The 25,134-nt window shown below is 37.5% G+C and overlaps 1 protein-coding gene across 1 annotated transcript; it reads right to left on the bottom strand.

Moving 5' to 3' along the window:
• Window positions 1–627: 627 nt before the first annotated feature.
• cmn (calymmin) lies at window positions 628–25,083 on the bottom strand. The gene is made up of 60 exons (XM_088070478.1): window positions 21,146–25,083; window positions 20,989–21,062; window positions 17,377–17,427; window positions 17,202–17,255; window positions 17,063–17,122; window positions 16,886–16,930; window positions 16,631–16,672; window positions 16,276–16,326; window positions 16,047–16,094; window positions 15,897–15,947; window positions 15,764–15,814; window positions 15,451–15,489; window positions 15,230–15,280; window positions 15,059–15,103; window positions 14,803–14,853; window positions 14,665–14,709; window positions 14,498–14,557; window positions 14,348–14,410; window positions 13,831–13,878; window positions 13,649–13,729; window positions 13,511–13,561; window positions 13,352–13,399; window positions 13,215–13,259; window positions 12,956–12,997; window positions 12,806–12,847; window positions 12,666–12,713; window positions 12,520–12,582; window positions 12,386–12,433; window positions 12,210–12,302; window positions 11,939–11,995; window positions 11,329–11,760; window positions 9,693–9,851; window positions 8,519–8,566; window positions 8,096–8,149; window positions 7,732–7,776; window positions 7,589–7,639; window positions 7,373–7,429; window positions 6,721–6,774; window positions 6,572–6,613; window positions 6,419–6,475; window positions 6,211–6,249; window positions 5,831–5,881; window positions 5,709–5,747; window positions 5,524–5,580; window positions 5,172–5,240; window positions 4,973–5,041; window positions 4,713–4,778; window positions 4,455–4,505; window positions 4,292–4,339; window positions 4,103–4,174; window positions 3,920–3,991; window positions 3,555–3,620; window positions 3,387–3,455; window positions 3,225–3,293; window positions 2,727–2,783; window positions 2,588–2,647; window positions 2,465–2,503; window positions 2,061–2,348; window positions 721–777; window positions 628–632 (listed from the first exon to the last, which is right to left on the bottom strand). Exons 2-60 carry the CDS (start codon window positions 21,053–21,055, stop codon window positions 628–630), a joined length of 3,882 nt encoding a protein of 1,293 aa, XP_087926604.1. The 5' UTR covers window positions 21,056–21,062; window positions 21,146–25,083.
• Window positions 25,084–25,134: the final 51 nt, after the last annotated feature.

The raw sequence follows: 25,134 nt of genomic DNA, 5'->3' as shown, positions 1-25,134 counted from the left end.
TCCCTTACTATAGACTGCACTCATGTTCCTATTCCTTATGCTGGTCTAAAACTGTGCTGCATTCAGGGTGATCTGGGGATTACAACACTGTAAGAGGTGTTTCTTCTTAATGACACTGATAATTCCTGAGCATTTACAGTACATTTAAGCATACTAATGTATGCAAACACACACAAACTAGTCTACTGTTTAGTATTCATTGATGGTTTTATTCAATCAAATACTGTACAATAATAAACAGATGCTTGCAACAAGTAGTAAAAAAACCCTTTCCCATGTAAAATAAATAAGACGGAATTATGTTGACAGAATTATTTTGAGGCAAAACTGTGTGATTCAATAATAACACTGACTGTACTGTATGCAGCAGACAAACTCAATTTCTCTCCCAAACAAATTCTTTGCATGTACAGTGAGCAGTAAGTGCAGGACAACAGGTAATGCAGGGTGCATAAAATATACATAAACAGAAAACAGTTCAAAGTGTTTGCATGTTTTATCTCTACATACAAACACAAAAATATCGGCATTATTCGACAATCAGAAGAAAAGAAAATAATATACAATTAGATATCAAAAATATTATACAACGGCAGAGAAGGATTATACTTGTCGTTGTGTGCAGGGTTAACCTGTGTGGAGAAACATGAGTGGGATGGTTGTGCAGCAGTCAGAAAACTGAAAATGATTATTTTTTTGTGTGAGTCAGTCTGTTCTTACCTTGATAGCCACTGTTCCCAAAGAAGCCATTCAAATCATATTTGCCATTCTTTTCTCCTGAAGACAAAGAAGACAAACAGTTCACTCTGTTATGCAAAAACTCTCAGATGACTTTTTTCCTTGGAACATTACTCACACTTATTGTTTAATTTTAAAGCACATGCAGCCTCTGCCTGGATTTTAATGTTTGGTATGGTAAACTTAAAGGAATAGTTTGACATTTTGGGAAATACATTTATTTACCTTAATCCATCCCCCAATCCTGTCATTTCTCAATATTCACCCCAGCTTGAATTGGGTCAGGTTTTTTGCTAATTTCCCCGTTTTTATATGAATTAACCCTTTTAATCCTGGGCATTTTGGCTAGATTTCCTTAAAAAAGCATGGGCAGAAGAAAATAAGCAACTGAACAAGAAATGACCCCCAAAATTAGCAAGGAAAAAGTACAAGAAAATTACCTGAAATCCAGATTTCAAAGGGGTAACAACAGATTAAGTTTCAGTTTCCCTGAACTCGGCAATTTGCTACTCCACCTTCAGCCTCTGCAGCTCTGAATAACCACACAGAATAGTCCAACAGCGCTCCTAATTTTTGAATGGTCTAGTTTATAACAGAGTGCACTCTGGCGCTCAGAATAGCTATTTACTATTATTAATGCACCCTGTGTAACAAATGTCTATAACCACACTGAAAGACTTAAGCTAGTATTTTTTTTTTTTATTTGACAGTGGGCCCAGAGCTGCTGCCATGGTTTGGGCTCAGCTTGGGCCTGGACAGAACCCATGTAGGGTTGGGCCTGATTTTTTTGGACTCACATGTATGTTAAATATAAAGCTTATAAGTGTACTACACATGACTGTCGGTTACTTTTTGTAAACACACTTGCCAGGGAAAGTGACACTAAAAGCCGACCCCAGATTCGCTCTTATTTGGCACTTCATCTTGCTCTGTTTGTTTTTTCCGGCAGTGTGTTTCTTGGATGCCTGCTGCTTATGGTCTGGCACCTGGGCACTACCTTTTTGTGAAGCCCAAACCTCAGCTGAGCGCTGTGGGAAGCCCATACACATCCCCGTACACAGAAAAGAACAAGAAAAGAAGAGAAGATAGACAGAGAGCAGAGTCTCTGCAGAGAAACACACCGCCACACACTGCTACTGAGTCATAAGTGACAAGTGAGAGGGAATTACTTATGTTTGAGTCTACACACTGTTCTTTAGGAAAATCCTCCATCCTATATCTTTAAAGAAGATTGAAAACAGGAGGAAACAGCTTTCCTGGCACGTAAAACTTGTCAGTTATTCTACTTTAAAGCACAGTACTTTATCCTCTCCTGGACTTGCCTTGTGGGTGAAAATGCAGTTTAAGATGCTGCTGAATATGTATCTGACGTGGCAGCTGCTGCTGATGAAGCAGGTCATCCGGTTGCTCAGGCACCTGAGCCACGCCCAGTGATCCTGTAGCAGGCGCGGAGTCAAGGGCAAGGCCATCAGTGCCCACAGGGTCCGGCAAGTGCTCAACCCCTTCTGCGGGCACCACATCAGGTGTGAAAGACTCTACAGGCAGATAGGACGGGACGGACGGGTAGGCCAGGGTGGGGCTGGGAGTGGGAGCTGCAGGAAACGCAACAACTAGAGAGAGAGAGAGAGAGGCATGAAAGTGGGAAGAAACAGTGAATCACTGTGAACTAAGATTTCAATATTGTCTGTGCAAAATGTATGCAATTTTCTTCATTTCATAGTTTTACCTTCTGGCTGCACTTGTCCATTTATATAGCCTACATTTTCTGAAAATGAGAAACAGTGAAATATCACACAATGCAGTGGAGCCACAAGAGACAACCATGCAGAAAAACACACAACACGCTCACCATATCTGTCAATGGACATCCCTTCACCTTCCGCTGCTGGTGTCGGTACTTCTCCCTTCGCTAAGAGATCAGGAAAAAATAACCAGTTAAGAAGAGATCTGCAGTATATTTGTGCTGTAAATCTCTTTGCCTGACCCACCGTAAGATTTTCCAGCTGAATCCGTCTCAAGAGGCTCATAAGGTAAACCGGCTGCATCTGTTGAAGGGGAAAAATAATATAAACGTAAGGGCCGGCAACATGGCCCTAAAATAATATCTCAATATTTCAGGTTATTTTTAGGATAACAATATTCTTGATGATATGACAAAAATACTGAAAAATATAAAAAACACTATTAGTATTAACGTCAACAACATACAACTGGAACACAAAAGGCATTATATTGTTACATGTAAGCATAAGCAGTTCGCCTTCTCTCTCATTTCTTTAGTTTGTAAACATTAGTAACTATTAGCAAATGTATCATTATGTCGACAAGTTGGAATATTGTAACGAAATTAGCTTTTCTTATATTAAAAATTATACCGGTATTATCGCAAATTATACGATGTGGCACACCACTATATAAATGCAAAATGTATTTGTACGTTTCTGACCCAGCTGCTCAGGTAATTTGTAGCAATTAAGATGAAATACCGTATATTACACCAGATCTGGCTTCAGATCCAGACTCAAGGGGCTGCGCCTGGTATGGTCCCTGGTTATCTGTTGATGTTAAACTCATCAGTAAACATATTGAAAATAACTGCAGGGAAATGAATAACTGGTATGAAAACACATAAAAAGGATGTACTGCACCATAGTTCCCAGATTTTGCTTCACTTCCAAAACCAAGAGCTTGTGGTGCATAAGGAACTTCACCGCCACCTTAACAGTAAGCAAACACAATGAGAGGACGAGTCAAATCAAATAAAGACACAAACAAGTGACAATTAGAAGGAGGCTGTCGTGTTAGCTGATTCTCACCATATGTGCCTGTTGATTTTCCGTTCTGTCCAGGAGATTCAGGCTGATATGGTGACCCAGCCAGACCTGGAATAAAATATATGATTAAAGAAATTTAAAAAAAAAAATAAAATAAAACACTATATTCATACTTGCTGTGTCCAGTGCTGTCTGCCTATAGTTTCATGACTCTGACTTAATTTTTATTTTTCCATTAAATTCACCTTTTGATTTTAACTTTTTCATAAAATTCCCCTGTAAGTGGATTAATCATAAAAATAAATGTGTGACATTTTGGAAATACATGTATTTCTTTCCTTGCCAAGAGTTAACATGGAGGATTGATACCACTACTATCTGTGCGCTAAATATAAACAAGCTTTTACCGTATTTGCCAGTAGATTTGACGTCAGGGCTCAGTCCAGCCGGTTGAGCTTCATAAGGCATTCTTCCATAACCTGTAGACACGATGGAGAGACAGAGGAAGAAGAGGAATAATAAAACGTTAAGGTGGCAAAGTATGAGTAGCGAGCAAATCATAACGAGGGATATTAAAGCTAATAATTCACCGTATTTGCCCGCTGTATTTCCATTACTGCCGAGGCCAAGAAGCTGTCCAACATTGGAGAACCCACCGTATCCTGATCAGAGAAGAAGGGAAAACAGTAACATAGTGTCTGCATTTTTGGAATGACTACTGCAGTAAAGATAATAAAATCAGCCACAGCAAAACCCCTTTTTGGTCACATCACACTGACCGTATGGTGCGGATGCAGGATCCCCTCCCGTGCTTGCACCAAGACCACCTACAAGTATTTTAAATTAATGTCATCATTAATATCTCAAACAACACATAAGATACGCCATGCTCACGGTGCTGACTATTTTTTTGAAATACATACTGCATGACAAATGGCTCACCATGTTTTCCAGATGATTTGCCATTTCCAGCAAAGGGGCTTCCCCCATAACCTGAACAGAATTGAGAAACACATTTGGGACTCACCAGACTGACCTTGCATGCTTGTATTGACTCTTACTGGACTAAAGTGAGTTTAGTATGTACATTCAACCAGAAAGCACCCAGATCACAAATGAATGACTTTTCAGTTTCCATCAAGACCTACATGCAGCATCCATATAAAAAACGTAAAGGGATGCATGTCACTAACAACATACCATACTTTCCTGCACCATTAGTTCCTGTACTGAGGGGCTGTCCACCAAACTGCAACCCACCAATGCCTAAATCAGTGAGTGAGTAGAAAAAAATGTTGGTTGGCACAATAATATTAAGACGTTTTAGATTTAACTGAGAGTTCTGCACAAAAAACATGAGGCAGAATTTTATGAGCTATAAACTCATAAATCTGTCCATTAAACTCCCTTTCCAGGCCACATTGTAGTGAAGTGATAAAATACGACCAACAAGCACTCACCATATTTGGTGTTTGATTTCTCTGCACCCATTCCCAGAGTCTGACCGCCAAAAGGCAAGCCGCCCATTCCTGTTACAACGGAGAAAGTTTTAGTTGTGGTTTGTTGCATTTTTCTAAAGACTGTTTCTTAAGACTTTGTTATGCTGTACAGGTGTGTTGTCTCATGTTAACAATTTGAAAGAAATTAAGTTATACATACCACCATACATGCTGCCCATTTTTTGATTTGGACCAAGACCAGCAGACTGAGGCACAAACTTGCTCATTCCTGCATGTGTACACATCAAAAGTTTTTGTACTGGATCTTTTGACTTTTAGGTGAATACTCTGCTAACAGTATTAAGACCTTTTTAGAATGTTTTATTGATACTTTTGTTGCAAATATTAGACAGATGATTCCTACAGAACAGCACTAAACTCATACTCTGTCTGCTTTTGCACACACCACACAATTAGGAACAGTTTTGCAAGTAGGGAGATTTGTGTTTTTTTGGGGGGGTTTTACTGTGGATAATTCAGCTCATGATTAAATCATATTTTTATGGTCTTACCATCCAGTCCAGCAGGAACAACGGGGGCTCCACTGTAAGGCATCTGTCTGGCACCACCTGTAGAGTCAGTAAATTGGACAATAGTGGATTATTTTCACTGTTTCACAATCCATGTCTTCTTGATCTAAATAACTTCACTCTTATGTTATATTTAATCGTATCTACATTTGTCTCTCATATCATACCTGACTTTCCATTAGCAGTGGGAACACCCTGGCCAAGACCTGAGAAGAAAAACCAAAAATATTGATTTCGACTATAATAACACAAAAATGAAACTAACTAAATTCCATATAATGTTCCTTACTTGCATAGTCAGGCTGCACACCAGCACTGTAGCCATTTCCATTTCCATATCCTGCAAAAGGACATCATAAACAACCTCAGGGCACCAATGTAAGACGTGTATGCTGAGCTCACTTTCTTTCTTGACATCATTAACATCATTAAACCTCCACACAGCTATACAGCATGCATGCTGGTATCTTTATGAAGGTGGATTAGTGATATTAGTGATGATCACCCTCATGCACGAATAATACGGCAATAACAGTCTAATTTACCGCATGATGATGGAAAAAAATTAACTCAAAATGCATGGCAAAAATAATATTTTGTCAATATTTGGATTATGGATATATGGATTTAGAACTTTAACAAATAAAGTGTTTGCTCTTTGAGGCCTACCTGATTTGGACTTGGCAGTTTCACCAACACCTGCATTTCCTGACAAAAATGACAGAATTTAATTAACAGATTTTTTATACGAGAACATTACAAAGAAATATTTTTTGTGGTCCAAATTCAGCCTTAGTTTATACAGCTACTGCAGGCGCAACTTATCATCAGCTTACAATTTAAGACACATTTTAAAGGTTATCCTTTTAAAATGCACCTCCATATGCATTTCCATTTCCATATCCAGCTCCAAGGTACGCTCCTTGTCCGTAACCTGAGATCACAGAGAACGATTATCAAAACACACTACACACTTAAAATTACAATTATTACTCCTATGAGGCTGAAGTGCTTGAAGATACACACTCACCAGGTTGCTTAGGTTTCCCCGCATAAGGATATCCAAGGCCTGCTGCACACAGAAAACCAAAAGTACTTTGGAAAACACATCCAAATTTCTTTATAAGTGAAAGAGAAAATCTGGAAACTATCAATGTTTGTACTGATAGTAAATATTACCAGCTCCGTATCCATTGCTGAGTCCAGGGACAGTGTAGCCTCCTGCTCCGTAACCTTTGGATAAATAAAACGACATTTAAATATAAGGGTTTTACCTTCACTTTTATATGGAGAAGTAAACAAACAGTACAGTGAAAAAGGAAGGAACTGGAATAAGGAAATTCCAGTTATTACTATATCACTTAAGAAATCAGAATGGTATTAAGGAATATTTTATTTTATGGATTTCAAACCTCACACTTTTCCCTCATAGCTGTTTTATCAGACTCCTTATCTGCTTTATTACTAGCTTGTCCAGCTGCAGCGTAAATGCTGGATTTATGATGGACGCAGAATTTTTTTCATGTTCGACGAATACTCTAAGTCAAATTCAAGAATATCTATGATTTTAAAATATATAGCACTGCAAAATTTAGTGTGATACAGGACATACCTGCAACGCGATAATAGTTTTCTTTCATTTTTTTTCCCAGTCACATGTTCTACTGTTTGAAAATATTGAGATTTAATAGGGTGGGTGGTGGGTCATCACCATTTATTTTTAATTTTTATCTTTTACTGCAATGTTATGTATCAAATATATCCTTGCTGTAATTATATATGCATATCTTTAAACTAAATTAAAAAAGTGATCACAAAAAAGACTCATTACCTGGTTTGTTTGCTTTAGCTCCTCCGTTTGAATACCCCCCTGCACTGGCACCGTATCCTAAGTAATGGCAGAATATAACTACCACCTGGCCTTCATTCATTTCTGTATGTACATCATGAACAAATCTGCAGGAGGCTTCAATTATCATCTGCAAAATGCTCCATGGTGAACATCTCACACACACGAATATTGATAATGAAGGATAAAGTCATTTACCGTTGGGTTTACCACCGAATCTGTTTGGAACACCGGCTCCTGCTCCATAACCTTAAAACAAATCAAAGAATCATGAAGTAATAATACAAGCAATAAGTATTCCTGTATCTATGCCATGTCCAGAGTAAGTAGTATAAAAGCACCTTTTGTGTTTGTGCCAGCAGACGCTCCAGTACCTCCATTATAACCTTTAATGACAAAACGTGTACACTTAGTGTCTATCATCTGCTCTGACTCTGTGTTTAATATTCAAATTAAGGCAGTAACCAAGCGCAAGTAATGTTACACATATGTGCTACAGATAATCAGAGGGTTCAGGTAACGTTGTCCTCCCTCCCATAACTCAATGAACCACTTAAAAACCCATTACTTTTAAAACAAGATGCACTGCAATAAAGGTAAAAATACACATTTTAGCATGCAATTCCAATTGAAGCATTGGAACTATGGTCATCATTTTAGCACTTACACATCGCCCGTATTAAAACGTAATTTCTCAAAGTTTACCAGGTCTTGGTATTTTCATCCATTGCCCATTTGGTACTCCTGATGGTCCACAGTCTGGAACAAACAAACAGACAGATAGTTAGCCTACATACAACAGAGCAGTCAGCCTCCTAACAAGCAGACTTAATGTAAGTTTGGCTTTGAACAAAATGCTGCAAAAAGCTGCGCTATATTATCGATATATCTGAGCTCTAACATGCTCACAATGACAACGCTAACGCGTTGATGTATAACAGGTATAATGTTTACTGTATTCACCAATTTAGCTGCTTTGCATGTGTCATAAACCAAAGCATCGGATAAATTTAAATTGTTAGCTATGATGGTACTACTTGAAAAATCAGGGGATCATTTAAGTTCATCTTGAGGGGGACTTCAACTCTCAGATTAGTTTTAATTCAGTCAAAAGAGAGAAATGTGTACCAGGTTTAGCTCCCTGTCCCTTGGACATCGAAGCTCCTCCTCCGTTTACTGAAAATCAGAGGCAGATGTAACAGATCAAGATTAAGTTGTAAATGAGCCACATATATTCATTATTTAAAATGTTACACACAACAATAAAAAAAAGTTAATTGGTGGGTTATAGTTTAAAACTCACCTCATGCACCATTAATACCCCAAATTAAAATGAATAAGGATTACGGTTACACATCACAAGGACCAAAAAACAAAGAAACACACTTCATTAGAAATGAACACATTGTGAATCGGTTCATTCTCAACCAGCTCCACATGTTAAAGGAACAGTTCAACATTTTTGGGCATACTCTTATTAGCTTTCTCTGAAAGTAAGATAAATTTAAATTAATCCTCTCACCCAACTCCGGCAGCTAGCTTAGTTTAGCATGAAGACCGAAAACAGGGGGAAACAGCTAGCCTGGCTGTGTTACATGGTAAAAATCCAACCAACAAGCACCACTAAAGCTCATTAATGGACACGTCATATGTTTTTTGTTTAAATCCATGCCAAAACTTTCAGTCTAAAAACAGACAAGTTGTGGTTTTACAGGCGAGGCTAGCTGTTTCTCCAAGATTGAGAGTGGTATTACCACTATTTTATCTTACTCACGGGAAGAAAGCAAGTAAGTGTATTTCCCCAAAATGTTGCTTTAATACATGACAATTATTTTAAAAAGGACAAAGTCGGGTGAAAATTTCAAAAGGAAAACATGAAATAAACAATTCTGATCACAAGTTATTGGTCATTTTTTGAGACAATGCTGAGGGAAGCATGCAACACAGACACAAACTAAAGTTACACAAAAATCTGTACAACTGAAACAATTACAACCATGAGCACTGGCTAGGATTCACTCTCATGCTCATACCTGGCATTTCTCACCATCAAAATTAATCACCTCAACTGATCTAAAAGTGTGCAAATACTGATACAGAGAATACTAATTAGATTACAGGTATGTAAGAGTGAATCCTAGCCATTCAAACAACACAAGTCTTGGATTGTAAGACACTTTGGGTGATCATAATCCGCAGAATTCTGCAATGGACTTCAAGTTAGGACAAACACAGGATTCAGTCGACATGTACTCATGCAAAATAACACCAGCAAACACGCCCAAATCAAGATTTAGTTTACCAGTTGCCCCAGTTTCTCCTGCAGGGAGACCTTTGACCCCGAGCCTGTCAGGTCCTGCCTCAGGCTGACTTTTGATGTTTGCCTCTTCTGGTGTGACCTCAGGGACACCCACAGCCAGTGTCTCTTCAGGGGTGATGCTGCCTGAACTTTTAGCTGCCACTGTTTCAGGAACAGCTTTGGTTTTCAGGGGTTTGGTGCTTTCAGGGGCAGCATCCCCTTCACTGGTGCTGTCTACCACGAAAATAACGTCTGTCTCTGCACCATTTTGCTCAGGCACAGCACTTCCAGTCACATAACCTAGAGGTCATTATCATTTATAGACACATATTATTCAGCTAAATGAACTATAACTGCAAACGTCTTCATACATTCAGCACCACAGAATATGCACATCTGTAGAAAAACATGAAAAGACTCAACATTTGAGCTCAAGTGCATTTACAGTGTCTGATACAAACTATAGAGTACATGGATTTATAAGAAACACTATAAAACATTAACTGACATACAGGAAATGCAGCCATAGCTAGAATGCAAGTGATCAAAAAATGATACTCTTGTCAACAGCACCAGATGGCAATTTGTAGTAAAAAAAAAAAAAAGAAAAGAAAAGAAAAGATAAGAATAATCTGTGAATCATTTTATAAAACATGAATCTGAGCATCAAGAGGACAACAGAGAGTCATCAGGATGCTACCTTACAGCATTTCAATATATAGAAAATTGGTACGTAATTTAATCAGCGGTTCATGTCTCAACTTTATCTATACAGACCAAAGTCGGATGAGGTTTGCAGATTCACAGTATGCAATTCATTTTGACATTTAAATAAACAAGTACAGTGAGATTCTGCTACTCTGTTTCAATGCAAACATGCTGAACAATACCAGACACAGAGTATATTAATACTCAGGCAGTACATTTAAAAGGTGTTTATCTTTATATACATTCTGAGTTTTGTTGCAAAAGTCTCTGAGATACAAATCTACTACAATCTGACTATTTATATTTCCTCTAAAAGAAAATCATTAAATTCGAGTCAATATGTCTTGCTTTTTTCATTTAAGGCACCCATCCCTTGAGTGAATTACGTTAACAGTTGTTATCAGCCTTACAGATGTGGGTTAAAAGGGGTCTGCTACACCTACCAGCAGCTTATCAGGCATAAACACTTGTCGGAGGGAGCAGTTTGTTAGGTCTCACTTTTAGTTTTATTAGGTTTAGGTGCCGGTACTGCCTGTCTAGGTTTAGAAAGAAAAATCATAGTTTAGTCGTTAAAATATAACTACTGATGTTTTTAAGACATTAAATTACTGTGAAGACCTGAACAAATTAATATGTGGTATTAGTAGCAACAAATCTTTAGTATTTACCCCATATTTCATTTTGAAAACATAAAATCAAATTTAGTGGCAAGACTGTACGTAAAGTATCAAAATAAAATAAATACAGTATGTGGCTCTATCTAACAGAGCAAATTATTTTTATGTGCCTCTTTGGGGGGGGGGGGGTCCCCTAAAGTAATGTCACTTCATTTTTAAACTTTTATTTGATTTAAAAAGGAAAAAAACACTTGTAAAATACTTCTAGTAATCTAATTCAAGGATTCCTTTCCTGCCAAAAAAAGTGTACTTGCCTTGAGGGGGGACTGCTTCCGACTCTGGTGCTGGGTTGGTCTGAGGAACCACTGGTGCAGGTCCAGATGTGACTACCTTTGGACCTTTGCCCTGTGGACCCATGGGTGCTGGTTCAGGTGTGGGTTTGGGTGCAGGCTTTAGGCCTTTGCCTTGAGGAAACGCTGGTGCTGGTTCTGGTGTAGCCTGAGGGATTAGTGGTGTCTGTTTGTAGCTCTTCCCTTGTGGCACAGGTGAAGGCAGCTTTTGATATTTCTCTTGCGTCACCATAACAAGGATACCGCTCGTTGGCTTGGGGGCAACGGGTGCTGCACCCTGAGTTATTGGAGCTGCAACAACCTCTGGTGCTGCACTGGGCAGCTCAGGAGAGAGAGCTCCACCTTTTAGGCCCTTTTCATTGGACGCACCTGCACCATTTGGAATCATACCATAGCCTGAGAACCAAACAGAGATATGTTGGTGAAAAACAAAATAGAAAACCACAAAGAACTTAATTTAAAGATTGAAAAATAATTCAAAAAAGTGTACAACAAAAAGTGTAAAACTTTACACATAAAGTCAATATACAGCAAAAGTGAAAGGCAAAACACGTGCATGCACAGGAGGATTTACCAGTATTTGCTGCTTTAGCCAGCTGTCCATTAGGTACACCAGCAGGACCGCCATAGCCTGTGAAACACATTTTCAATAACAACTTTCTGAATCTAAAAAGCACGGCAGACACTGTTCAGGTAGTGTAGATCAATGGCAAAACAAAAACTGAGACAAAGGGATACTCTATATCATTTTTTTGCCTTCCGTTCACCAGTGTGAGGACACAACTGAGATTGGTTCAATCCATTTATCACAAACATTACATGTGTAATTTCTGCAGAGTTCTTACCAGTGCCGAGTGATTTAGCACCTTCACTGGGTAATGCTGCTCCAACTCCTTTGGTAGTTTGTGGTATTGACCCTCTGCTTGCTCCTCCATATCCTGACAGAGTAGATTAACTTTGGTAGTCAGTCAGAGTTTATTATTGAATAAAATAAATTTGACATTGGATAGCAGGAACTTACCGTTGGGTTTACCTCCATATCCACCAAGTGCAGCACCATTTCCTTGACCTTAAGAGAAAAATATAAGAAATAGTGAGCAAGGCAGGCATCTAAAATACTGTACATAAAGTTGCATATTTTTCAGAGGTTGTCACCATTGGGTTTGGCTCCATAGCCTTTGGTAACTCCAGCTCCCGCTCCGGCTGCAGCTCCATAACCTCGAGTCAAAAACGACATTATGTAAATGAACCATCCCAATGAAACAGAGGGACATGAGGAACATTTAATAATGATCACTTACCATTGGGTTTGGCTCCATTTCCATTAGGAACAGCTCCATTTCCATAACCTTAAGATAAAACAAATCATTATAAAAACATCCATAACATACCTAAACACGTCATTGTTTTTAAGTATAACGTTTAACAAAATATGTGTGACCTGGCTGGGGTCTCATTGCACCTCCTCTGGTGGCTCCATATCCTGCAGCACATTCATGAAAGCGTATTAATTTTTCATCCTGATTGAGATGTCATCAAAATAAAATGGTATTTTGTATCATAATTACAAGAAAAGCAGCGCCAGTCTCACCGTTGGGTTTGGCGCCATACCCATTTGGAATATTGCCATAACCTAAAAAAACAAAAAAAAACAAAAAATACAAACCTAAATTCAGACTTATGCAAAAAACTTAATCTGTGGTCCACACAAAGAGATACATCAAAATTATGTAAATTATGTAAAACTTATTATATAAAAATAGTGATTTAAAATGTCCATATGACAAGAAAGGTAATTCTGTACTCAGATCCAAAAATAATAACATTTATGTTGTTGATCGCACATTTACCTGGTTTTACTGGCTTAGTAGCTCCACCACTTGGGTATCCATAACCTTAATAGTGTCACAAACAGCAAGAATAATTTATTTCATATTGTTTATATTATAATAATAAAATAACAAACATTTCTTGCATATTGACCCACCATTTAGCACAGGTCCGTTCCCATTAGGGGCTCTCGCTCCAGGATAACCTTTACATTTTACAACACAATGACTTTAGACTATATTAAAACTGGACACGTGTCATATTTTTAGTTAGTTTAGTTTAGTTATATTTAATCAGATATTATTTATAGATTTACCATTTGGTTTTGCACCTTGTCCATTGGGTACACCAGCTGCAGCACCATAGCCTGGAATATTAGCAAATAATTCAGAGGAGGAATGTTTAATAAAAAAAAAACAACCTAATTTTTACTTGACATTTTTGATGTACCTACCAGGTTTCGGCCCCTTCATTCCTCCATTTCCATACCGAGGTCCCAGTCCCAAACCAGCGTTACCATAACCACCGTTATAGCCTAGAAATACGGTGAACACATACATATATAAACAAAAACCACATACATTTTATTCATCATCCTGTTAGTGATCAGTACAAACTAACTTATGCATGACTCACCTCCAACAGGTTGAGCTCCATAACCATTATAACCATTACCACCATATCCTACAAGACCAAATAAAGACATTGTTACTGGTCTATGCAGGATATTGGATTTTTTGTCAATATAAAAATAACTTATTTGGCCGATAACTGATACAGATATCTATATATCTTTTTTTTTCCCAACCCTAATTTTACTGATCCTAAAGTCTCTTCTGTAGTGGATTAAAAATCATATTATGCATAATGTGATCGTGATGGCCCACCATGGATGGAGACATAAAATACACTGCTTTTAACATATTCAGTATTCATTGTTCAAAATAATAAAGTATGATTGATGTTTTTTTACATGTTCACTTTGTCAACAAAAAAAAGAAAGTTTGTGAATAGTTTGTGATATCTGCAGAAATCAGCATGTTTTCCGATTCCGGTATTTTGTTTCAAAGTCAACATCTGAAGACACCGATGATGTGCCGATATCATCATGCATCCCCGGTAGTGACCTCAGTACTGTATCATCTCCACTAACCTTGGTTCCTGGCAAGCTGAGGTACACCCAGACCTCTGGAGGCTCCCATCCCAACACCTGGACCTTAAATCACAGAAGTACGCAGGTATCAGTGAATCAATCAAAATGAGTATTACGATTACCCTGACAACAAGGTAAAAGATGAGGTACTTGTGCCAAAAGGTGGTCGACCATATCCTTTCATAGGTTTACTTCCAGCTCCTCCCTGTCCTGTTAACACAGAGACATGCTTAAGTTACGTAAACAAATCAACATGTTTTATGTCACAAAACTCAAAAAATATTACTGTGCACATTTTAACATAACCATTCCCTTACCATTTGGTCTTGCCCCATTGGATTGTCCAGCTGCAGCTCCTTGACCTGAAGAATTGATTATTACATTGAAAGATGAAACACTATCTACATTCATTTACTTAAATATGGGTTTTAAAGTTTCGTTTTTGTGAACCTTACCATTGCCCTTAGCCCCATTTCCATTAGGTACACCATATCCAGCACCATAGCCTGACACAAATTATATTTAATTAATCTTACATTAAGTCAAATTAACTTGTTGGATTTTGAGACTGATTTAACTGAATTCTACATCTGACACCCACTCTTTCCACATTATTCTTAATATGTCTGTCTGTGTATGTGCTCATGTATGCTCATAGCATCAACATCTAATCAACAAACAGACATTTTATTGCTGTAGAAGCTATCCTACCGTTTCCTTTGGTTCCATGTCCATTATTTGCAGCAGCTCCATTACCTAGAAATATTTACAACACAAACAAGTATTTTCTTCATCTTCATATTTATTTTGAAACAAATTAAAGTAAAACTGTTTTCCATGAATTAAAAGGATCATTTGTTAATGAAAATAATTATCACTCACCACTGGGTTTAGCTCCATTCCCACCGAGAACACCACCGGCAGCACCATAACCTAAACAGAAAGAGAGAAACAAGCAGTAAGAGACTCATTTGGAAATGCCACACTAAACTATAAAATTACTTCAAACAAAGTGACTACATTTCCAGCATTAATGTACAGTAATGTAATGTACACGCAGCACTCTGCCTGTCGTTATAAAATGATTGAAACTGTGACCTCACCATTCAAATAACCTCTGTTTCCGTTTGGAGCTCCATAACCTGGAGATTACAGAGACTGTGTGAGTTTAAATGCGTCTCAGCATCTGCTGCATGCTTTCTCAAATGATAATGACTATTTTAGCTCCTGATATTATCATGACCTGAGCGGTTAAAGCTGTGGAGTAGTTACAGTATGTTTGAGTGTGGCGCAGGTTTGGAGTGAATCCCAAGTGACTTATATAGCATAAAAATTATAAGATGTTTCACATGGAACACATAAGCATACCAGACTCTACGTCAAATCTCATCTAGTACATCATCACATCTAATATACCATTGCCTTTAGTTCCTTGTCCGCCATATCCACCAGCTTGAGCTCCGTAGCCTGCAACATAAAGAACATTTACACTGAACAGTGTTCTTTTTTTTTTCTGTATTTATGTGTTGTGAATAAGAAGATTTCATACCGTTACCTTTCGTTTGTTGTCCATTGGTTGGGCCGGCTTGAACACCATATCCTGCATTAAAGATCACAGTGCGATTATATTATAGTAGATAATCGTGAAGTAAAATTAGAATTGTTTGTAAATTGGTGGAGAGATGCATGCAACATCTACCATTAGATTTTGCTCCATTTCCATTGGGTGCAACTGCTGGATTTCCTCCTAGATTAGTGAAAATACAATAAGAGATTGTAAAAAAGTTAGTGGTGACTGATACTGAGTAAAATATGCTGCAGTGCAGTCAAACAAAAAAATATGGGTTGTTAAAACAGTAGCTGGAAATCTTGCATTTGCTGCAAAATTTTGCACTCATTGGATGCTTGGGTTCACATGGAGTACGTACCCTGTGGTTTTCCACCTTGTCCGTTGGTTACACCACCTGCTGCTCCATAGCCTTCAAAACAAGATAGAAAAACAGAACCAAAAGATCCAACTAGATTCTTTACAGTGTGATAATGCAAGATTATACTATATTATGTTAATGTTACATTGACTGTTGCATTGTGCTCTATTATGTTAATACAAATACTCAGTACTATTACTTCATCATACATTAGCCTTATGCAGATCTTATTTTTTATTTATGTTACCCGCTATACTCATCCAAAATTTTTACTGTCCTTGCAAAATCCAAATTTTCCCACTGGGCGCGAGTAAAGGTGAATCTTGTCTTATCTTAGAATTTCGGCGAAACTTACCTTTCATGCCTCCATTGATCCCACCAGCAGCTGCACCGTAGCCTTAAAAAGATTAGATACATGGTAAGAAAAATTAAGAATAAGCTCTTAATTTGCAATACCTATTATTTGTTATTGCCAAAGAGTATCTGCATGCATTTATTTTGTCCTTGTGCTGCTGCAACAATCCATTTTCCCCATTAGGGATCAATATTGATGCATCATGTCTAGTACTTTGCAAATATATAGTGAAAACTGGCACATCGCTGAACTTACCTTTGGTCCCTCCTCCATTGGTCCCACCAGCAGCTGCACCGTAGCCTTAATTAGATTAGATGTTTTATGGGAAAAAGTTAGATTAAGCTCTAAATTTTCAGTTGATGGTGTGGAAACACATTCCCCATCTTTCTAAAATCAGATCATTCAGTCATGCAGATTTATGTAATAACTAACCTTTGCCTTTTGTCGAGTATCCGCCGTATCCATTTTGTGCACCCATTGCCTGGCCCACACCTTAGAAAAAAACAATTAATATCAAAATATTCTCAGAAACAGAGGAATCCATGGCTGGAAAAATGTGCTGTTCATTTACCTTTCGATGGCATCAGCATTCGCCCCACACCTCCACCGTTCTGAGGTTTCAGTCCTGCAAAACATCACGACATAACAGCTGTGAGCAAAAGCTTTACCTCGAGTGGGTATCCTTCCAATGTAATAACTTGCATGCTTTATTAAGACATTAAGTATACAGAGTGTGATGGATTTACCATTAGGTTGTGGCCCTTGTCCATTGGATATTCCATGTGCAGCACCATAACCTTAAACACAACAAACTTAATGTTAAACTGCTGTCAGGTTACTTCTGTTTAACAGGAAAAACATTTAGCTCTGCAACATATTCACGTATCAATCCTTACTCCACAGGGCAGGAATCAAACCTGTTTAGCATGACCATAACAGCTAATTTAAACAAAGTTTTAGAAAGCAAAATGTCAAGTTGTGAGCAAGAAGAAGATATTCATCTTCAAAAATGTAATTGTATTACAGAGAGAGAGATGGTCATAAAATTTGATATTTTTATTATCATTTTTGTGATTTCATTTTGTTTTGCTGAGGGAGTGATACTATTAACTTATTTTATTCATCTTTTGATTTTAAATGGTCCCTCAGCAGCCTCAGTGCTATCGCCTGCATGTGCCTGTTTTTATGGTTCAGTGACATTAATAACTGTCTATTTATATATATTTCATTTCGAAGTTCGTTGCAAAAAATGTTGTATTTTATGTTGTATGTTGTTTTGCATGTAAAAAATTTGGCCACTTGAGATACCTTCTTATCTGTGTAGTGGTGGCTAGAGTGGCAATGATTCTGTACACACATTTACGTTTAAATTGGAAAATTAAAATAATCACACTATTATATTTCTGCTTTGACTTTTTAAAAATGTATAATATCAAATGTTTCTATGCAGTTGTTTTAAAATTATTTATATATATTTATTTATGTTTTTCAAAATATTAGGGAATGGGTGTTAAGAGGAAGCGAAACATTGTTTCTTTCACCCGCTCCGTGACTACAGATGGAAACTAGCCAGTAACTAAAACCGGACACAAAGTGTCTTTTCTCTTTTTAAGGTTGTTTTTTTTTAACATGCTTCCTGAATTAAACAAATGTAATGAATTACACTAAACACATAATCCGGCCACCTTCCTACCCCATTATTTCTTACAGTCTCTAAATTCGTTGTTAAAGAGAGTCCAGTCTCCGGTTGAGTCAGACTGAGCAACATTTTTGGGAAGTAGTGAGCCTCGGCTCTACAGAAGTCAATGGAGGGACTGTGTACAAGCAGTAAAACCATTCTTTCCCTTCTCACACAGGGATGTTAAATTTAGACTGCTGCTGCCACCGAAGCTGAGCTGCCTTTGATTTCACAAACTGAGGCCGCTGGTAAAGAGAAAAGAATATATAGTTGCTTCGCATCATCACAAGAAAAGTTGGTAGAGGGCCGAGGACACATAAGAGCTATACAGCGAGCATTTCAAAGATTTCAGTTTAGCATGATCGTTTGAAATGTGACAGGCAAACCCGAGAAACCAAAAGACGTTCGTCTCATCTCTTTTTCATCTCTCGGCAGGTTGTACCCTTTAGCTGCAAAAGACCGGAGCGTGACGTGGTGAAGCATTTTAACATAAAGTGAGGGTCTTCAACACCGACATCTTTTCAGGGAGGAGTGAATTTATTTCTCTACAGTCATTTCTGTTGAAATGATTCAATATTTTCTGAACATTTTGGCCCTAGTGTTTTATATTTTTAGCATAGTTAAAATCAGTTATCTATAGGAGCTGAGAACGGTCGTGCAATTATTTTTTAAAATTCTGTCAATTAAATGATTAAATCGTGAACCTGAGATAAAAAGATAATCAATCTAATACCACGAAAAAACAAAGGTTTGTTTCCTCTTGTTACATAAAATGTTCATCAGAGATCAGGAGTGTCTTGACAACTGCAGCACCTGATTTAACCTGATAATGTCAGAACAATCGGACTGTATTTCAGTCAAGCAGAAATTGCATTGTTGCTTCTATTAGAGATGACATTTAGATCTGTCCTTGTCATTTAAGGAACCTTTATAATTATCATGTTTATCAAGAAATCTGTCTTTTGTTTTGTTGATAACTGACCTAAATTAACGTGTTATTATGAAAAAATAAGCTTAGTCATCACGAGATTACAAAATAACTGGCTTATGATCCAGATAATGGCATTTAAAAATAATTGCAAGAATGGTTGTTCTAAAGGCTTCCACAGCTGAGTAGATAATGTTTGTTTTTTTCCAACATAAATGTTAGAGTGCAAATCTAATAGCTATAAACCAATCAGAAAGCAATATAGTATCCATTAAAGAGGGATCTGGTACAGAAATGATGCAGATAGCACACATGATGCTTAGATATCTCTGTTAAATACAGTGAAAAAAAATATTTAAGAAAGATCAAATTTGAAATATAATCCCCTTTTAGGAAGCTTTCCACCAAAAGCAGCAAAAGGGGAAAATACAGAAAATAGTCCATCACACGGAAGTTAAGCAGACTTATGAGGGCTACATATAAGACTTGCTGGTTTAGACAGAGAGCAGGTCCCCAGTGCAGCAGACAACACTATAATCATCATCCTTGGCCATATGTCAGCTCATAACTCACAAGACAAGTGTTTCACCTTCTCTCTACAACAGACCACACAGACATGAAACTGACCACAGTGACTCAACAGAATATACAGTGCAAACGTTTCCCACGCAGAAGGAACTACACAGCTGTTCTTCCTTATGGATTTATTCCAATAACAGTAACTCGATGGTTGAAATTGGCCTGTTTGAGTTAACTATCCAGTTGACATGCAAACTTTCCTAATCTGTTGCCCTCCTTGCATTAAGTTTTAACAGTTCAGCTTTTACAAACATTTGTATCTGGTTTATCTGCATTTGGAAATACCATGTTTTGCTATCCTAGATCAGATAATCCACCTTACTTTTGTGCCGGTTTCCGAAAGCAACATTGAATCACCCTGATCCAGTTACAATCTGTTCCAAGATTACCAAAAAAATCAGTGACCGGTGCTCTAAATTGGACTACAAATAACAGTGTAGGCTATTAGCTAAGGAGCAGGTAAATAACCAGCATGAAATCACTTTTAGTTTTTCATTTGATGAAATTGTTCGAATAGTTAGGAAGTACTTTTGACTGTGTTATTGTGATTAATATAAAGTGACAACGTAATAACTTTTAAAATGAGTGATTTTTTTGTTGACAGCGATAGGGGGATAATATTACGAGGATAAAATCGTCTTATTTTTTTACTTTTCTGTACTAACATGCTTAATGCTTACCTAATGTCTATTTAAAACTACAATGGTTAAACAAATCAAGTGAAAAACAAAAATACAGCATAGAAATATTTGACCACTTTCAGAGGTTTGTTACAATTTGTTCCTGAATTCACCCCTCTAGTGAAATCAGGATAATCCTGATGTTTTGGGATCAAAGTTATTACAATCCTACTAAAAAGTTTTGGACACCACATAATAAAGGTCTGATCTAGATGAAAACCAAAACTGGATTATGTGATCTAATCAAATTTCATAATCATATTTTTCTTTTGAAAAGTCAATTATCAAGATTTGATCCGATCAAATCAGGGCCAAGACAGTTACTGTGTCTTAAATCGATGTTTCTGGTTCATGATTCAGTCATAAAGGCACATATTTAGTTATTTACAAAATGAATCCAATGCAAATAAATGTAAAACATCAGGATATTTTCAGTACATTATTTTATATGACTCCCTCCCAGCAGGGACCTTCACTTCCACACTTCACTCACCCCCTGTGTGTGCAGTCTGCACCAGTAAAAGGACCACCGCGCTCTGAAGTAGTAGTCGTCCCATCATCGTGGACCTGGAGGGAAAAAGCCCACAATGTTTCAGACCCAGCAGAAGAATGAGGAGAGTAAAGCAGATGATGTGAAGTGGGCAACATACCCCGATTGTGAGGGTCAGATATACACTCTGGTGCGAGGCGCCCCTCCTCGTGCTTATAGATGCTCCCGTTCTGCAGATCCTCCCCCACTTGTTGGGAGAGACACCCAAGGTGTACACACACACTAACTAAATAATTGGGCACTTTAAGTACATTAACACTTAAGAGAGACATAGAGAAGCAAAGAGAGGGAGGTCAGATAGGACATTGACTGATGAACACAAGCTGAATTAATGGAAGACGGGTCATAGTTTAACTTGTTTACAGACTATATAAATACTTTTTCATAATTTTCTAACCATATAGCAAATAAATCCATGCACATTTTGGATTAAGGTGTTCTCCCTGTCATGCAATGCTGCAAAGAAAAAATAATTGTGTTCCCCTGGAAAGAGTTCCCTTAAAAATACTGAAATGAGCTGTAGTTGAGTCAAATATAAGATGACAGACGTCACTCTAACTCAAGAACATCAAACGTACCATAACGCATAAAAACAACTGTGAACACGAGGCGAGACTCACTGGAACAGTCCCACTATGGAAACATACATCCTGCAGACATAAATCATTTTTAATGACTGAACCACAGTGACAGAAACCAACAAAGTTGAACGTGTTCATGCAATGATATCAATAGGCAGCAGTTCAGTCCTGTATTTGGTTTTCAGACTGTTTTTACAGGCACATGTTGTTCAAATATTTCCATAGACTAAAAAAAAATTTTAAATTGCATATACAAAACTCAACGTGCATCCTGTCTGGATATCTCCATTTTATTTGTTAATGGACTTCATGACATCACTTTAAGATGCTGATGATCCAGTTTAAAGAGAGATGGAAACTGTGAGCGAGCTTCACTCACGTCTTTCACTTTATAACGTCTCCATGGATGCAGCCAACACACACACATACACACAGTGAGCGGGGTCCCTTGTATATTTAAAAAGGAAAAAAGTAAAAAAGAGAAAGATATCGCACCTTTCACATAGATTCCACACTTAAAGTCCAAATCCCCTTCTTATGGGGTCAAGGAGAGGTTAACGTCTCACCTCCAGGCCCGCCCAGACCTCTCACATACTTGGCTTCTCAACAAAGTCACTCACCATCTCCGCTGCTGCTGACAAACCATCCGTCTAATTTTTCACCACCTGTTACAAACATGGCTTTCACTTCCTCTCTGATCCTTCAGCTTCTTTTGGAAATATTTAATATGTCATGGTTTTAATCACGCAGCATGCACAATCACACCTGACTTTTTTTTGTTTAGACTCATGATCCCCAGAGGATGAATCCTGACACATTTAGTGATCTCCTCACGTCCTCTAGCGCCACTATGAGGTTCATGTTTGTGACTTTGAGAGAAATGTCTCAATGGCTATTAAAAAAATCAACGAATTTGGTACAGACACACAGAATGAATTGTGATAACTTAAGTGACCCTCCTGTTTTGATCTAACACTTTATAAAGTCAAAATTTCAACATATACACACATATATACATATATAGTAAAGCACTTCCTTGTTATTTTTTTGGTTTTGTTGGTTTTTTTTTTTTTACTTTGTTTTCTTCTTTCATCCTAAGTTACTTGTTGCCCTCGTCCCATGTTTCTGAATCAAGCCGATTTGCTCAGGTTATAAAGGGTTAACAATGTCAGGAACAGCTTTTAATGGCATGTAGCTCCTGAGTTTGACAGCTGTGCTGAGTGGAAAATGCTTGTCTGTAATAAACTATTGAGGGGTTGAGAGGTCATTATGCTTTAAAGCCTCTGTAAAGATGTGTAGGTAAATACATAAATTACCAGAGTCCACAAACACACTGAGGTCCTCTGTAGACCTCCCACACAGCAGCATAAACACAATAATCAGTGTGTCTCTCTGTGACAGTTCTCGTACCTCCTATCAGTATAAATCCAAGCTGAGAACTAAAACTATTTTAAACAGACAGATGAATTGACGTAAAGCCAAATTGTATCAGTTGCTGTTCACAGACAGTTCTATATAATCCTATAACAGGGTTTGGTTTCAGGTGGTGGTCAGGATGTTAGTGTGTTGCTCCATGTACCGGAAAAAAACGTGGGCTCAAGACCACAGTGCAGCCACTGTTCGACAAGGATCCTCTGACTCCACACAGCCATGTCTGCAACGCGTACTCCTGCCCAGATGTGTGCAGCTGTTTGAGGCAGGCTGGCCAACAAGGCTCTGACTGACTCAGTGTTTGGGTGACAGCTGGTGGACTCTGCCAGCTGTTGGAGTGTTTGATGCTGGTTGGGCAACGCAGCTTTACAATGTTGCTTTAAAACTGCTGCAAACAAACCCAGACTGGAAGCTGGGAGCTCAGAGAGAGGTCTGAGAAGGGGTTTAGTTACAAGTTACAAGAAAATAACCCTGAAATACAAAAAGAGACCCCGGAAAGTATTCAAATTGTTATTTTAAAAAAGGTATTCTTTTTTCTGTAACATAATGTAAAATATACAATTGTTGTATTTACAAATATAGTTTTCAGTATTTGTCCCTGCTTTTTTATATTTTTCTAACCCCCTTCATTTTTGTTACAACTAATTTTCAGCTTATTCTCTGGTCACCTTTTACTAATTCCTTGGAATTTGTGGGATATTTGTTGCTTAAGCTGTCCACCTCCCTAATTGTTGACCTGTAAAGAAAAAAGTGGAAATATAGTTACAATTAAATAATTATTTTCTAATATTTTCTCTGTCTATGTCTCTTTTTTTCCTGTCTGTTTTTCATTTTTTCTTTTTTTAAACTAATTTTCATTTCATTTTTTCATAATTATTTCCTTTTTTAAATTTTTTTTTTTTAAAGAAATCAAACTAACTTGCTTAGGTTTCAAACGGGTAAATATTCCACCTAATAAAAGCATGACAGTAAAATGCATAACATTAGTGTCGAAGGGGTTAATATTACAGACACCTTTAAGTAATACTAGTAATACTAGTGCCCTGCAGAGAGGGCTTTATGTTGCATAACTATTCTAAGCAATGAACAGTTAACTAAATGTTTAGCTTTAATCTATTGTATTCATCAGAAAAAGATTTGGCTCAAACTTGACACCGTCTTAAAAGCAAAGCATTTAGTGCATTATTATCCTGCGTCCAATATAAACTCTATAGTTTAATTCATTTTAAACATACGCAAGGACACTGTTTAACCACCCTGGTCCCACATTCCAACCTGCTCAGAGACAGTAAGAAAAATATGAAATGTCTGCCAACCAAACACATTAAAAAGGAGACAGACATTACAGACGTTCAAGAAAAACAGAGGCCTCATATGTGTATAGGAGCTCATTGCATTTCAAAGTGTTAGTGCTGGAAAGGAACATATTATTATTATTATTATTATTATTATTATTATTATTATATACTATGTTATTTTAGCAAGATTATACTGATTATACATATCTCTCAGTCTTCTCTTTACTTAAATACAACTAGAACATACAGTAAATATGTATACAGTATTAAAAACTCAATATTTCAGAAAAAAAACAACTTCAACGGACTAAAATTTCAAGTATTTAGTGTGATCTCCCTTTCCACTTAGTGTGTGTCTTGTCCACCATGCCAGTCCTTCTGACTGGAAACAGGTTTATTTTTAAGTATGATAATAACCCCGAGCACATTGCTAATGCAGTGAAATCATATTTAGAGGGAAAAAACGCTGATAAAACACTGACAGCGATGGAGTGGCCTCCACAGATCTGAACATTATAGAGGCAGTGTGGGATCGACCGGACAGAGAAAGGAATAAAAAAAACAGCCCTAATCTAAGGAAGAGCTTTGGTAAAGTGCTGAAGCAGGCTTGGTATAACACACCAGAAGATTATTTTAAGAACACTTCCAAAATAAACTGCCCAAGAGAATTGAGAAGGTGCTACGTCTAACCCTTTACTCGTGGGTCAGACTAAACACTAACCTCAGTCTGAGGACGCCGTTTTGTTCAGACTTTTTGGATGTTTTGATGCATTTAAAAA

This window comes from Plectropomus leopardus, chromosome 19, assembly GCF_026936395.1.
Source record: "Plectropomus leopardus strain MGB_pleo_1.0 chromosome 19, ASM2693639v1, whole genome shotgun sequence".
In the NCBI taxonomy this organism is placed as follows: domain Eukaryota; kingdom Metazoa; phylum Chordata; class Actinopteri; order Perciformes; family Serranidae; genus Plectropomus; species Plectropomus leopardus.
The sequence above is the reverse complement of the archived record's forward strand: the minus strand, read 5'-3'. Positions and strand labels throughout refer to the sequence as shown.